At 47.8% G+C, this 14,894-nt stretch overlaps 1 protein-coding gene across 15 annotated transcripts in view; it reads right to left on the bottom strand.

Annotated features, from left to right (window-relative positions):
* OTOF (otoferlin) overlaps positions 1-14,894 on the bottom strand; it is a 339,399-nt gene that overhangs the window by 189,027 nt on the left and 135,478 nt on the right. For all 15 annotated transcript variants that reach the window (XM_073561977.1, XM_073561982.1, XM_073561975.1 and 12 more), the window contains exon 5: positions 12,273-12,490. In XM_073561977.1, the coding sequence (XP_073418078.1) occupies positions 12,273-12,490 (218 nt within the window). The remainder of the gene's footprint in view (positions 1-12,272; positions 12,491-14,894) is intronic.

The following is a 14,894-nucleotide window of genomic DNA, read 5'->3' as shown; positions in this document are numbered from 1 at the left end:
TTGGGACATCCTAGCTGTGGTTAGGGGCAGTGGATGGTATTTGGACATCCTAGCTGTGGTTAGGGGCAGTGGAAGGTATTTGGGACATCCTAGCTGTGGTTAGGGGCAGTGGAAGGTATTTGGGACATCCTAGCTGTGGTTAGGGGCAGTGGAAGGTATTTGGGACATCCTAGCTGTGGCTAGAGGCAATGGATGGTATTTGGGGGCACTCTAGTTGTGGTTAGGTGTAGTGGATGGTATTTTGGGGGAGTCTAGCTGTAGTTAGGGGCCATGGATGGTATTTGGGGGCACCCTAGTTGTGGTTAGGTGTAGTGGATGGTATTTTGGGAGAGTCTAGCTGTAGTTAGGGGCCATGGATGGTATTTGGGGGCATCCTAGTTGTGGTTAGGTGTAGTGGATGGTATTTTGGGGGAGTCTAGCTGTAGTTAGGGGCCATGGATGGTATTTGGGGGCACTCTAGCTGTGGTTGGGGTAGTGGATAGTATTTTGGGGAACGCTAGCTGTGGTGAGGGCGAGCTTTGAGGAGTTCACAGTGGCAGCCCGTATGCATTGATAACACATGGGGCACACATCACTTGCCTGGTGACCATCTTGTAGCCATCATTCAGCTTGTTCCTCATGTCAGACATCTTGCTGATGAGAGAGAATCACAGACATGTCATCCGTCATAAACCCGGCACATCGTACCCTCCACCAGGCATGTCATCCCAGAAAGCAAGAAACCAGTGCATGTGGAGCAGCTGCCCAGCACCATCACCAGGAGACTGACCTCATTTCCAGCATGTTGTAAAATACAACAATTGGAATCCAATTTCTGGGATGACGATAACCTGCACAGTCATGTCAGAGGGCTTTTGGTCAGCAGAATCCTCCTGAAACGCTCTGTGCTGCTGGGGATCCTGCTTCTACTACTATGAAACACTTGGTTTGTGATCTCCAACAAAATCACCACCCTCCTCTCCTGAAATACTCTGTGCTTCAGTGGACTTTCCTTCTTCCACTATGTAAGGCCCCCTCACACATCCGCTTATAAATACTTTTAATTGAGACGGTCCAAAGAATTCAAAGAAAAGAACACGGTCCCTACAGTCAAACATGGCGGAGGTTCCCTGATGTTTTGGGGTTGCTTTGCTGCCTCTGGCACTGGACTGCTTGACCGTGTGCATGGCATTATGAAGTCTGAAGACTACCAACAAATTTTGCAGCATAATGTAGGGCCCAGTGTGAGAAATCTGGGTCTCCCTCAGAGGTCATAGGTCTTCCAGCAGGACAATAACCCAAAACACACTTCAAAAAGCACTAGAAAATGGTTTGAGAGAAAGCACTGGAGACTTCTGAGGTGGCCAGCAATGAGTCCAGACCTGAATCCCATAGAACACCTGTGGAGAGATCTAAAAATGGCAGTTTGGAGAAGGCACCCTTCAAATATCAGGAACCTGGAGCAGTTTGCCAAAGAAGAATGGTCTAAAATTCCAGCAGAGCATTGTAAGAAACTCATTGATGGTTACCGGAAGCGGTTGGTCGCAGTTATTTTGGCTAAAGGTTGTGCAACCAAGTATTAGGCTGAGGGTGCCAATACTTTTGTCTGGCCCATTTTTGGAGTTTTGTGTGAAATGATCAATGTTTTGCTTCATTCTCTTTTGTGGTTTTTCATTTAAGACAAATTAAATGAAGATAATAATACCAAAGAATTTGTGATTGCAAACATTTTCAGGAAGAAACTGAGTATTATCTGACAGAATTGCAGGGGTGTCAATACTTTTGGCCACAACTGTATATATATATCACATGTGCGCAGCCTCAGATTATATTGGGTGCACGCGCCTCCAGTACAAGTACCAGAAACTCGGCCGTGTGAACTCGGTCTGTGACCCCCTAGAAGCTGAGCACAGACCCCTCCTGACATACTCTGTGCTGCAGGAAATCTGCTCTTCCCACTGTATCATGCCCTTACACTAGGATTCTGTCTGGGGAATTATCCCTGTCATTGTGGAAGATGGCGGGCCAATGGGCCCCATCCTCTGTACAATGGCCACAACCCCCCTCCTGACATGATGACCCCTGTCCTGACCACATCCACCTCTATGACCGGCTCTATAAACATGGAGGATCACATCGGAGAAGAGATACTTACCCCACGAGCCTCCGACTCTCCTCCTGGCGGTCATCGTCATGGCTGAAAGGATGTGAACACAGAGTATGAGGGCCACACAGCGGCCTCAACCATTCCCCACAACTCACACCGACACACAGTGCAGCATGGCAGGAGCCACCGACCACAGCTGTGGCCTGATGGAGCAGAGCTGCAGTGTAAAGCAAAGAGGGAGAACAGAGCAGCAGTCTGAGGCTCAGAGTCTAAAGTAAATGTGAAATGGTAAAGAAGACTAAGCCATAGCTGCACATGTAGCAGAGCTGAGCGTGTTAGGAGACACGTTTCTGGTGCACCAAGAAGCTGCAGCACAAACTCAGCTCTGCTACCTCTGTATTTTGCCAGTGTAAAGGTGCCGAGCTCTGGGCCATTTAGCGCCTGTCCTGTCACCTCTCAGGAGAGCAGCAGTCACACACAAGGTGCTGGCAGCCTCCCCCCTGCAGGGGATGCAATGATACATCATCAATGATCAAACCACAACATGCAGAGAACCAAAAACATCACAGAGAGATCAGCAAGCTGGAGATCTGTGGCCCCCGGTGTGCAGTTACCGCTCCCTTATGTGGTTGTTCATTAGTCACTTGGTTCCTTCTGTTGAAATTAATGGCAGCCGATAGGACGACGACTAGAAAAATGAATCAACAGCTGTAGTGCACTCAGTCGGTAATACCTTACCTGCCCAGTAGGTGGCAGTGGTAACATACAGTCGGGCGGTAATACCTATCCTGTCCAGTAGGTGGCAGTGATAGCATACAGTCAGGGGATAATACCTCTCCTGTCCATTAGGTGGCAGTGGTAGCATACAGTCGGGCGGTAATACCTCTCTTGTACAGTAGGTGGCAGTAGTAGCATACAGTCAGGCGATAATACCTCTCCAGCCCAGTAGGTGGCAGTGATAGCATACAGTCAGGCGATAATACCTCTCCTGTCCATTAGGTGGCAGTGGTAGCATACAGTCAGGCGGTAATACCTCTCCTGTACAGTAGGTGGCAGTGATAGCATAGTCAGGCAGTAATACCTTTCCTGTACAGTAGGTGGCAGTGGTAGCATACAGTCAGGCAGTAATACCTCTCCTGTCCAGTAGGTGGCAGTGATAGCATAGAGTCAGGTGGTAATACCTCTCCTGCCCAGTAGGTGGCAGTGATAGCATACAGTCAGGCGGTAATACCTCTCCTGTTCAGTAGGTGGCAGTGGTAGAATACAGTCAGGCGGTAATACCTCTCCTGCCCAGTAGATGGCAGTGGTAGAATACAGTCAGGCAGTAATACTTCTCCTGTACAGTAGGTGGCAGTGGTAGCATACAGTCAGGTGGTAATACCTCTCCTGCCCAGTAGGTGGCAGCATACGGTCAGGTGGTAATACCTCTCCTGCCCAGGAGGTGGCAGTAGTAGCATACAGTCAGGAGGTAATACCTCTCCTGCCCATTAGGTAGCAGTGGTAGCATACAGTCAGGCGGTGATACCTCTCCTGCCCAGGAGGTGGCAGCATACAGTCAGGTGGTAATACTCCTGCCAGGAGGTGGCAGTAGTAGCATACAGTCAGGCAGTAATACCTCTCATGCCCAGTAGGTGGCAGTGGTAGAATAGTCAGGCGGTAATACCTCTCGTGTACAGTAGGTGGCAGTGATAGCATACAGTCAGGCGGTAATACCCCTCCTGTCCAGAAGGTGGCAGTGGTAGCATAGTCAGGTGGTAATACTTCTCCTGCCCAGGAGGTGGCAGTAGTAGCATACAGTCAGGCTGTAATACCTCTCATGCCCAGTAGGTGGCAGTAGTAGCATACAGTCAGGCTGTAATACCTCTCATGCCCAGTAGGTGGCAGTAGTAGCATACAGTCAGGCGTTAATACCTCTTCTGTCCAGTAGGTGGCAGTAGTAGAATACAGTCAGGCGATAATACCTCTCCTGTACAGTAGGTGGCAGTGATAGCATACAGTCAGGCGGTAATACCTCTTCTGTCCAGAAGGTGGCAGTGGTAGAATACAGTCAGGCGGTAATACCTCTCCTGTCCAGCAGGTGGCAATGATAGCATACAGTCAAGCAGTAATACTTCTTCTGTCCAGTAGGTGGCAGTAATAGCATATAATCAGGCGGTGATACCTCTCCTGCCCAGTAGGTGGCAGTGGTAGCATACGGTCAGGTGGTAATACCTCTCCTGCCCAGTAGGTGGCAGTAGTAGCAGTCAGGCGGTAATACCTCTCCTGCCCATTAGGTAGCAGTGGTAGCATACAGTCAGGCGGTGATACCTCTCCTGCCCAGGAGGTGGCAGTGGTAGCATACAGTCAGGTGGTAATACCTCTCCTGCCCATTAGGTAGCAGTGGTAGCATATAGTCAGGCGGTAATACCTCTCCTGTCCAGTAGGTGGCAGTGGTAGCATACAGTCAGGCGGTAATACCTCTCCTGCCCAGTAGGTGGCAGTGATAGCACAGTCAGGCGGTAATACCTCACCTGCCCAGTAGGTGGCAGTGGTAGCATAGTCAGGTGGTAATACTTCTGCTCAGTAGATGGCAGTGGTAGCATACAGTCAGGCGGTAATACCTCTCCTGCCCAGTAGGTGGCAGTGGTAGCATACAGTCAAGCAGTAATACCTCTCCTGCCCAGTAGGTGGCAGTGATAGCATAGTCAGACGGTAATACCTCTCCTGCCCAGTAGGTGGCAGTGGTAGCATACAGTCAGGCGGTAATACCTCTCCTGCCCAGTAGGTGGCAGTGATAGCACAGTCAGGCGGTAATACCTCTCCTGCCCAGTAGGTGGCAGTGATAGCATACAGTCAGGTGGTAATACCTCTCCTGCCCAGTAGTTGGCAGTGATAGCATACAGTCAGGCGGTAATACCTCTCCTGCCCAGTAGGCGGCAGTAGTAGCAAAGAGTCAGGCGGTAATACCTCTCCTGCCCAGTAGGTGGCAGTGATAGCATACAGTCAGGTGGTAATACCTCTCCTGCCCAGTAGGTGGCAGTGATAGCATATTCAGGCGGTAATACCTCTCCTGCCCAGTAGGTGGCAGTAGTAGCAAAGAGTCAGGCGGTAATACCTCTCCTGCCCAGTAGGTGGCAGTTGTGAGGAACGGGTGGGCCGCTGCCACCAAATTGTGACGGACAGCGGACCCTGTATCACCAATAGGTCACGATCCCACCACCGACACGGGTTTGTCAGCGGATGGAGGGACGCGACACAGTGCCGGCACACAGCTATCACAGGCACAGTGGGGGCTTATCTTAGTTATCCCACCACTGGCACCATGTAGCAAAAACACAGCAAGCTAATCTTGCTCTAACAATTTACCGTAGGGGGGTATTTTGGATGCCCCACCACTGCTAACAACCTTCCAAGAACGGTGGGGATTTATGTAAATCCAGCTTTCTCAGTTCCACTTTGGAACCCGTAGCTGTCCAGCGCCCCCCTTACCCTCAGGTCAGTCAGGGAACTGCCCCTAGGATAATTAGTCGCCGGACGGGCTGCTTGTTGTGCACGGCCAATTAGACTACTGCAGTAAGGGAATTATCAATGCTGTGGCCGCAGACCCCCTACAGCAATATAAGACCCTTCCGGACTGCCAACTAGTCAAACCAACCGCACACACCACGCTTCCACCAGCTCCTGGTTTCTCCACTTAAGTTACAGACTTAATGGAGGGGTTCGAAGCCGACCCGAACAGTAGCGTAATTATCTAAAAAAGGCGCATAGTTCGTTTCTTAGAGCATGGAGACAGAGCTAATAGATTTTATCATTTATTCCCAATAGGGCAGTGATTACATAGATAAAAGTTGCTATAAAGTTGAGACATTACATATGTACAATACAAATATAACATAAAGGGGATTAAAAAGCAGACAGTAACACTCACATGTGCTTAGTCGGTATCAGGCAGACCATGTGGCTGGGGAGAGAAGGCGGAGCCACACGTATCCACTCATCTGGGTTCTGGTCGGCACAGACGCTGTAGCTCCCACTGACTCATTGTAGGGGTGCCTTATAGCCCAGGGTCTGTGACATCACGAAAGGGGCAGTCTGCAGAAGTTCATCCCCCCTTTCTCCAAGTTGCCAATTAGCTAAAAAACTTATGATAACCATATCTCAACGAGGGAAGCTCGTATCAACACACTGAGGGCCTCATAGGTTGTAGTTCATCGAATGTAATAAAGCAACATCAGACATGCCATACTTAGGACACTCCGGATGGGAGCAATCCATATCTCAGGTTCTGGCGGTGATAGAACTTTGCAAGAGCCACCGTAGGGAAGCCGGGTCCGTGCAGATCACAGAAATGTCCGTTTCGTTTTTCTGTCGCGATCGGAGCCCATGCTAGCCTATTTTGATATCTCTCATAATTTTATTTCAGACACATGTCCCAGAAAACAAAGGACTTCCTTTAGCTCAACTAATTAACATTCCTTTCTGTGGAGATGTGCCAAATGCTATAGGGGAAGTGTCCTATTACCAGAGCGGACACAGGCTGTTAAGGAGGGGGAAGGAGGGAAGCTGTAGGAGCTGACAGGCTGAATTTCTTATCAGAGTGAAGTGGGAGATTTCTAGAAGGTTCTAGAAACATCATACTTTAAAGACATTTTACATTACAGCAGTGGTAGCATACAGTCAGGTGGTAATACCTCTCCTGTCCAGTAGGTGGCAGCAGTAGCAAAGAGTCAGGCGGTAATACCTCTCCTGCCCAGTAGGTGCTAGTAATAGCAAAGAGTCAGGCGGTAATACCTCTGCTGTCCAGTTGGTGGCAGTGATAGCATACAGTCAGGCGGTAATACCTCTGCTGTCCAGTTGGTGGCAGTGATAGCATACAGTCAGGCGGTAATACCTCTGCTGTCCAGTTGGTGGCAGTGATAGCATACAGTCAGGCGGTAATACCTCTGCTGTCCAGTTGGTGGCAGTGATAGCATACAGTCAGGCGGTAATACCTCTCCTGCCCAGTAGGTGTCGGGGACAGGAAGATTCAGCTTCCCGTCGGCCATGTTTGCTTCTATGTTGCTATTTTCTCGCCAAATATTAAACATTTTATACTTTTTATCTTCCTTTTCCTGTGTGTGACGTGATTAAATCTAATAACACAATTTGTATCACAATTTCCATAATGTTTCCCCGTCAGGTGGATGCGTCTGTGATTGTGGTCGGGGGTCCTGCAGACCTTACACCTGCAGGGAGGAGGCGCACCGTCAGCAGGATTCATTCTCTGGCTCCATCTAGTGGCAAGTGAGTAGAAGTGCGACGAGCAGATCATCCGCTGTTACTATCCCCATACAGGAGCGCCGACAACCAGTACGACAAGCAGGACAAGGCACACCGGGCTGTCACACAATCTCCATTATATGGAGGAAAGAAGAAAGCGGAAATGTGAAGACAAGAAAGCCAGCAGGAAAATGGTGGAAATAACTGAGGTTCAGGGGGTTCAGGGCACACCAGGCCTCCAACACTGCACACCATGCAGCACCCCGACACCGCACACCATGCAGCACCCCGACACCGCACACCATGCAGCACCCCGACACCGCACACCACCCGGTCCGGCTACCTGGACAGCAGGGAACACTGGCTGTTGTTATCCCCCTCGCCCACATCATCTTCACTGTTATAATCCCCTTCATCTTCATCCCTGAGGACAGGAGCACAATGTCAGCACTGTGCAGCAGAGCGGTAAAGGATAGGATGAGATACACCCGCTCTACAGAGAATATCACAGATGGACATGTAAAGCTTAGCAGCACAATGTGGTTTAGAAGTACAGCAGTAACCCCCTTTTACCCATTTAATGTAAAAATCAAAAATCAAAGTTATACTTACCTGTCCACCGATAATCCATATGTGCCAAGACGAGCTCCAACTCTGCTACATCTGGTTGCATTGCTGAGCGGTGACAAATGTTACCGCTCAGCCGGCAATCTGATCACACGGAGCTGGGCGTGAGAACGCGGCTGCATGTGACCAGCGGTAACGTCATTAAGGTCACCGCTGGTCACATGCAGCCGCACTCTAACACTCAGCTCAGTGTGATCTGATTGCCGGCTGAGCGGTAACATTTGTCACCGCTCAGCAATGCAACCAGATGTAGCAGAGTTGGAGCTTATCTTGGCACATATGGACTTTTCTCTGTGTTTGTGTCTTTATTAAATTTGACAATGGGTTTAGTAATGGGGGCGTCTTATATATCCCTCTTCTTCACTAACTTCTGTGCTTTGTGTCAGTGGACATAAAACAGCTGACATCAACAGCAAAGTTATTACCCCACTTGCCACCACACAATTTCTGGGGAAGCTGCAGGCTCCTATTTATAGGCTAGGAGGGGCCAATATCCATGGTCCTTTCCCAGTCTGAGAATATCAGCCCCCAGCTCTCAGCTTTACCTGCACTGGTTATCAAAAATGGAGGGGACCCCTTTCCCAGTCTAAGAATATCAGCCCCCAGCTCTCAGCTTTACCTGCACTGGTTATCAAAAATGGAGGGGACCCCTTTCCCAGTCTAAGAATATCAGCCCCCAGCTCTCAGCTTTACCTGCACTGGTTATCAAAAATGGAGGGGACCCCTTTCCCAGTCTGAGAATATCAGCCCCCAGCTGTCAGCTTTACCTGCGCTGGTTATCAAGAATAGAGGGGACCCCTTTCCCAGTCTGAAAATATCAGACCCAAGCGGTCAGCTTTACCTGCACTGGTTATCAAGAATAGAGGGGACCCCTTTCCCAGTCTGAAAATATCAGACCCAAGCTGTCAGCCATGCTGTTTTTTTAATTATTATTTATTAACTTATTTGACAGGCACCGCCTGATTAATGCTCTCATCATCCTATGCCGGCTCTAGCTGCTGTCAGCGAGACAGTGCATGCGCTGATGAGAGTGGTACTCTCATCAGCTGACGCCTGACCAACAGTAACCTTTGCACTGACAGTCACAGCTGCTGGCTCAAACACATCTGTGTGACAGCGTGGAACCGCAGCGCACGTTACCACCGATCAGAGCCGGTGTTTTCCATGCTGCCACACAGATGACAGTGTGGGAAACACAGGATGCTTGGGTCCCTACATTCATTTGAATGGGGTCCGGGTTCGCATTAGAGTTTTGGGTACAGTGCACTGGGACCACCCAAAGTGCTACCATACACTGCACGCAGTCTTCCACCGCGGGTCCAAGCCCACCTATATCTGCAGGATGTGACGCTGTTCACCAACAGAATGGGGCGCTAATAACACTTGTTATAAGCTGCTCCTATAATATGGAATCTTACTGACATTGTCAAGGGTGAGAACCGTACTGCTACATCCACTCTGCTACATCACTATGCGCCATTCTACTAAATTCAGTCTGCTACATCTGTTCTGCTACATCATTATGTACTCACTCTACATTTACTCTGCTACATCTGCTTTGCTGCTACACTCACACTACTACATCCACTCTGCTACCTCTACTTCACTGCTACACTTACACTACATCAGCTCTGCTACAGCCAGTTTACTACACTTACACCTCTATTTCCACTCTGCTACATCTATTCTTCTGCTACGTCCACTTTATTACCATTTGTTCTTTACGATAATAATAAGGCTACACAGTGAGTAAGGGAGGAGAAGAAACATCCACAGAAGGGAGCGCGCCCCCCACCACATTTACCCCTGATCCATGTATCCCTAATAATGCCAGCAGAAGAAAATCATCATATCTTCACTTTTCCATTAGTAGTGAATCATGAACCATAACTCTCAGTAGCATCAGTAATGAGGTCAATATGGAGCGCCTTATTGTGCTGCGCTTACTGTAAAGAACCCTTCCCCATATTCTTCTATTAATGATGGATCCAAAGAAAGAGAAATTCCCTGAACAACCTGACAGCAAAACTAACCCACGACTAAAGAATTCTCCTTACTGATCCCAGCGATAATTACCCCGAATCAGTCATCAATCTATAGTCATGAATTATAACTCTCAGCAACAGCAGTCATCGGATCAATATTTGCTGTGACTTCCACCTTGCACTGCTCTTACTGTAGAGAAGTCTTTCCTATATTCTTACATTGATGACCATTACCTATTTTCCCCTATCGATGATGGATCCGCATTCCCTCCGCATGCATATGATCTGCCTTGTCCTTATCTATACTCATTGTAGACCTCATCAAGGTGACCACATCTGATCTAGGCCGGGATAATTACATACAAGGTCAATGAAGGCCTAGACTATGACTGTAACGCAACCTCAAATATCATATGCTCTTTTCATGCACCCTAAAATATGCATTTGCTTTTGCAGCTTCTGCCTGGCATTGAGATAACAGAACAATAATGGGGTCAGCACAGACCCCTGTTTTGCATCTAGATCCATGGGGCACCAGGAGGACAGGTGTGGACGAGCCCTTTAAGCTCCATATTTCTGATATCAACCCATGTTGCAGTATGGCTATGTGCAGCTTCACCTCCCGCGGCTCTAGCCTGGGCTCCGATAGGGCCACAGACACAGGATTTTTATGGCCGCTTCATCTTCTTTGTGTGATGAACGGCAGCCTTTGATTAATGCTCCCCGCAGGGTCACTGGCGATTATCCTTCACATTCAGAAGAAGCTTTCTTGTAAGAACACAAGAGTCTCCGCTGGGCTGTCGCATAAAAACCAAGAGCGAGGGACCCGGCGGACGGGAGGATTTACAAATGAAAGCTCCTCCGTAGACGGCGATGGTCGGCAGAGATGGAATATATTACGATGAGAAGGCGGCCAAGATTAATAAAGGATGAAAGAGAGAAGGAAACTGAGCAAGAACGTTAGTCTGGAAATTTGGAAATCCATTTCAATACTGATCTTTTTTACCAAGTCATGACTTAAACTCCGGAGCTGAATTCAAAATTCGGCGACTTCCTTAAAGAGCACCTGTCACTTAACAATACCACTTTACTTGGGGTAAATGGCGCTGTTCTCCTGAATCCGGCGTGGTCTTTCACTTGTTCCTGTGCCTCTGCATTCCTGAGTTATGGCCTCCTCTTCCCTGTATGTGGTTCTGGCATTTTAAAGCCAAATAGGCGTGGTCCTCAAAGAAACGCCCTCAGAAGAGCTGAACACCACTCCCACTTGAATAAATAGACAAGATTTATATTCAGGGAAGATAAGGCCATATCTCAGGAACGGAGAGGCGCAGGAAGAAAAGAAAAACAGCGCCGGATTCAGGAGAACAGCGGCGTTTACACCAGGTAAGAAACATTATTGGTTTATGTAAATGACAAGTTTGATTTATACGGTTATTATAGCGAAGATAAACTGAAGGAAAGAAGACAAATCACAATATTTTTTACTTTTGGAAGTGTCTGGAGTAATAGACCATGGAGTCCTCACTATACATCCTTCTACTCAATGGGAGACACTGAGGTTTTGTGGTAAAAGTGGGATTTCACCATCACTCGAGGGGGTCATCAAATGTTTTGGAGGTGCTCGAGTCTTACACCGTGAAATACTCACGGTTTAATATTTCATCTTAGACCTGAATTATGAGTGATAGACCCTGGTGGTAAGTGATCAGCAATCGGTTCAGAGCCCAGGCCCATCAGGCCCTCCTCTGTTACTCTGGGGGGCCCACTTGTACTAAGTCCAAGTATGAGATCTCTTCTACTCATGGTGAGCTGTGAGCCCACGTAGCGCCAGGACTAACATGAGCAAACCTTCATGAGAGGTCCCAGATCACTGGAAAAGCCGGATATGCCCAGACCAGACACCTCCAAGCCAAAGAATCCACAGCCACTTGTATTAATTTCCTGAAGCTCCCGTTTCACTGCTTGTTTGGTCCCCACTGGTTTCTAATTTCTGCCCCATCACTGCATATCAGAAATGGCCACAGAGCTTACCCATGGGACCATGAAGTAGGGACCACCTCGACTGGGAAAGCTTTGGAAGATGTAGTCTGAGCCTTTATAAAATAATTTTTAACCCCCTGTACAATCTCTTTAAAGGCACTCCTAAACCTTGGACCATGACGTTTAGAAAAGGTGAAGGAAGAGGACAATCATAAGGATCAGGAGAACGCCATTGAGATGCCTACAGAACCAAGAACATCTCATCTTTCTGCTCCGACTTGGAGAATCAATGGCAGCAGTATAAGGAGGGAACGATGATCATTCCCCACCCCATACGTCACTGTGGTGGACGTTACCTTCTGAAAACCCTGTCTCCTGATTGCAGGCTTTGGTGGGATCTTCCCGGGGACACCACTGAGTTATTGGTCTGTCCGGAAAGCAGGCTGTCCGTCTCTAGATGGAAATTGCCGTCCACTTCACCTCTCATATGAGAATTATCCAAAAATTCCCCGTCGTTCCAGGCTCCCACCGATCCGTCCATGGTCTGGTACCTGATCTCTATACTGACGCTGGTCTGAAAGACATGAAGGAAAAGAGATGAGACAAATATCATCTTGCCAGCAGACTAGTCAAAGAAATTAGAGCTTCGCTCAGAAGTCTACAAATTTACCAAAATTTGGAAATAAAATATTTTGAGGTTGGACAGAGCTGTGGATTTCTATAATTTATAACCATCATGTAGGGTTAAGAGTTGGAAAAAAATTAGTAAAGACCATTTTAATATTAATTTTTTTCTTGGTCGTTAGTGATGAACGCAACGTTTGTATCATGGCTTCATTATCATGTGGGTCTGTGGAGGTGGATGATTTTTCACACCAAGTGGATGTTTTTTCCAGGTATTAATCTGCCGACAGATATAAATATTAATGTTACAAAATATTAGTCTTTAGCTAAAAAAAAAAAAGAATTTTTTTCCCCAATTTTTGTTTTCCTCCCCACTAGTTGTTACTCTCTTTCAGCCAATGATCACAAAGCGACGCCCTGTGATTCTCTCATGATTGTATTGGTGATGACTGACGCATTTTGGAACATTAGGTGTAACCAGAGAATAAAAAAGTAGAAAATTGCTCAAAAGACTAGCATAAAAAGTTGTACATTGTACAAAAAAAAAAAAAGTAAAAAAAAAGTTAAATTCCAAAAAAAAAGTTTTGGAAAAAAGTTGCAAATTGGAGAAAAACACATCCGGCCTCTCGTTATCTTGTGATCTCAGTGATGACTGAGACAATCCCTGGCACAACACTCGCCCAAGCGATCACAAAAAATATGGCTGACCCACAAAAAGACACCAATCCAGTACAGCCTTAATCAGACCTCAGTTTCATCCAGCTACCTGCACTTTCTACGGATGGCACGCCAACTCATTGGCCCACATTTATGAAGGAATTTACGCCTGTTTGTGGCATAACCAATCCCCCAAAAGCAGCAAATTGTACAAAACTCTTAGAAAATGTTTAAAATTGCACCAAAAAAAACATACAAAAAAAAAGTGGAAATAGCGAAAAAAATAAAGTTTCCAATTGTAAATAAAATTACAGAAAGTTGGAGGGTGTAAAGGGAGTCAGGGCCCCGACGCGCGTTCCCACTGCTCCCACTGCACTACTTTGTTTTTTGTTTTTCTGAGCTTTTTTGTCTGTAGACATGCTTTACCTGCAGTAAACAGGGCATGCAGCCACTTGTAGTTCCACTGTGGAAGCAAAAGTGGATATGACTCCCTTTGCCTTGGGTCACCCTCTCGTAGAAGGGGGGGGGTAAGGTCACATGACTTCTATAAGAAGACGATGGCGATCTTGGCTGTGAAGTGTGAATGACGAAGTGTGATGTCCATAAGATACAAGACACTTGGAGCTAAAATAAGAGCTGGGGATATGGAGGGTCTGCACACCTCCCACCTGTCATGATCCAGCGTGGATCTGACAGATTAAATGGAAAAGTGAACTTTTTTTCCTTTGGCTAGGTGCCAAAGTGTGTTGTGATTGCCCCCGGTGGCCATTAGAATTATTACACGTGGTGTCGTTCATTCTGAGTTGCCCCGGTGGTGGTGAGTGGTATCGCACCTTAGTATTAGGGTTAATGTGCACGCAATTACAAATCAGGTGTTAGGCTCTATAAAAGGGAGCCAGGTGTGTTCAATCATGGTTGGTGATATTGTGTGTCATTTTGCAAGTAAGCCTGGGGGAGGAAGGAGCTGAACATGAGTCCTGCGCAGCCCAGCCAGAGGGGATGAGTGGCAGCTATGTGGTCTGCAAGAAGGGCTGGCATGGCGTGGTGGAGTCACAGTTTATGGTGTCGGCAGGAAGTGCTTGCATGGCTTGGTGGAGTGACGACTATGGAGAGAGTTGCACTCAGCATGCGGGACTTGGTTGCTGAGAGCTGGACTCAAGCATGCTTGACTTTTTGGGCAGAAGCTGAACTCATCTTTGGGACTCTGTTACTGGACTTCTGCAATTGGTGGTGGACTCTGCTCCAAGGCTGCACTATGGTGAAGGATCCAGTTATGGTGATGGATCCGGGTGGAGAAGATGCATGCAGGTGGTGGGCTCTGTTGCTAGGAGCGTATGCAACAGAGCAAAGCTAAGTGGTGTTCCCCCTGTTTTGTCATTTTTCCTCATGTGTGTTTAGTGCAGTGGTGGGATTAGTTTCCGCACCGACCAATTCCCTAGTGAGGGTTTAGGTCAGGGCGAGCTAGGGATTTTAGGTTCCTGCTGCGCGCCCGGTGCGGAACCGGCATAGGGAACGTTAGGAGTGCAGGGACACTGGCTCAGGAGGTCTCCACTTCCCTGTTCCCTATCGCAGGGCCCACCATTGTTAATGTTTCCCAGGTTTCCCTTATTATTTAAATTCGCCTTACTGGAGGCGGGGTTTCCAGATTTACATGTAATGTCTAAATTCGCCAGTTGGAGGCGGTGTATCCAGGGTCA

The sequence above is a fragment of the Dendrobates tinctorius genome, unplaced genomic scaffold, assembly GCF_039654945.1.
Source record: "Dendrobates tinctorius isolate UK_male_01 unplaced genomic scaffold, ASM3965494v1 ptg000332l, whole genome shotgun sequence".
Classification (NCBI taxonomy): domain Eukaryota; kingdom Metazoa; phylum Chordata; class Amphibia; order Anura; family Dendrobatidae; genus Dendrobates; species Dendrobates tinctorius.
This window is presented reverse-complemented; position numbering and strand designations above follow the sequence as displayed.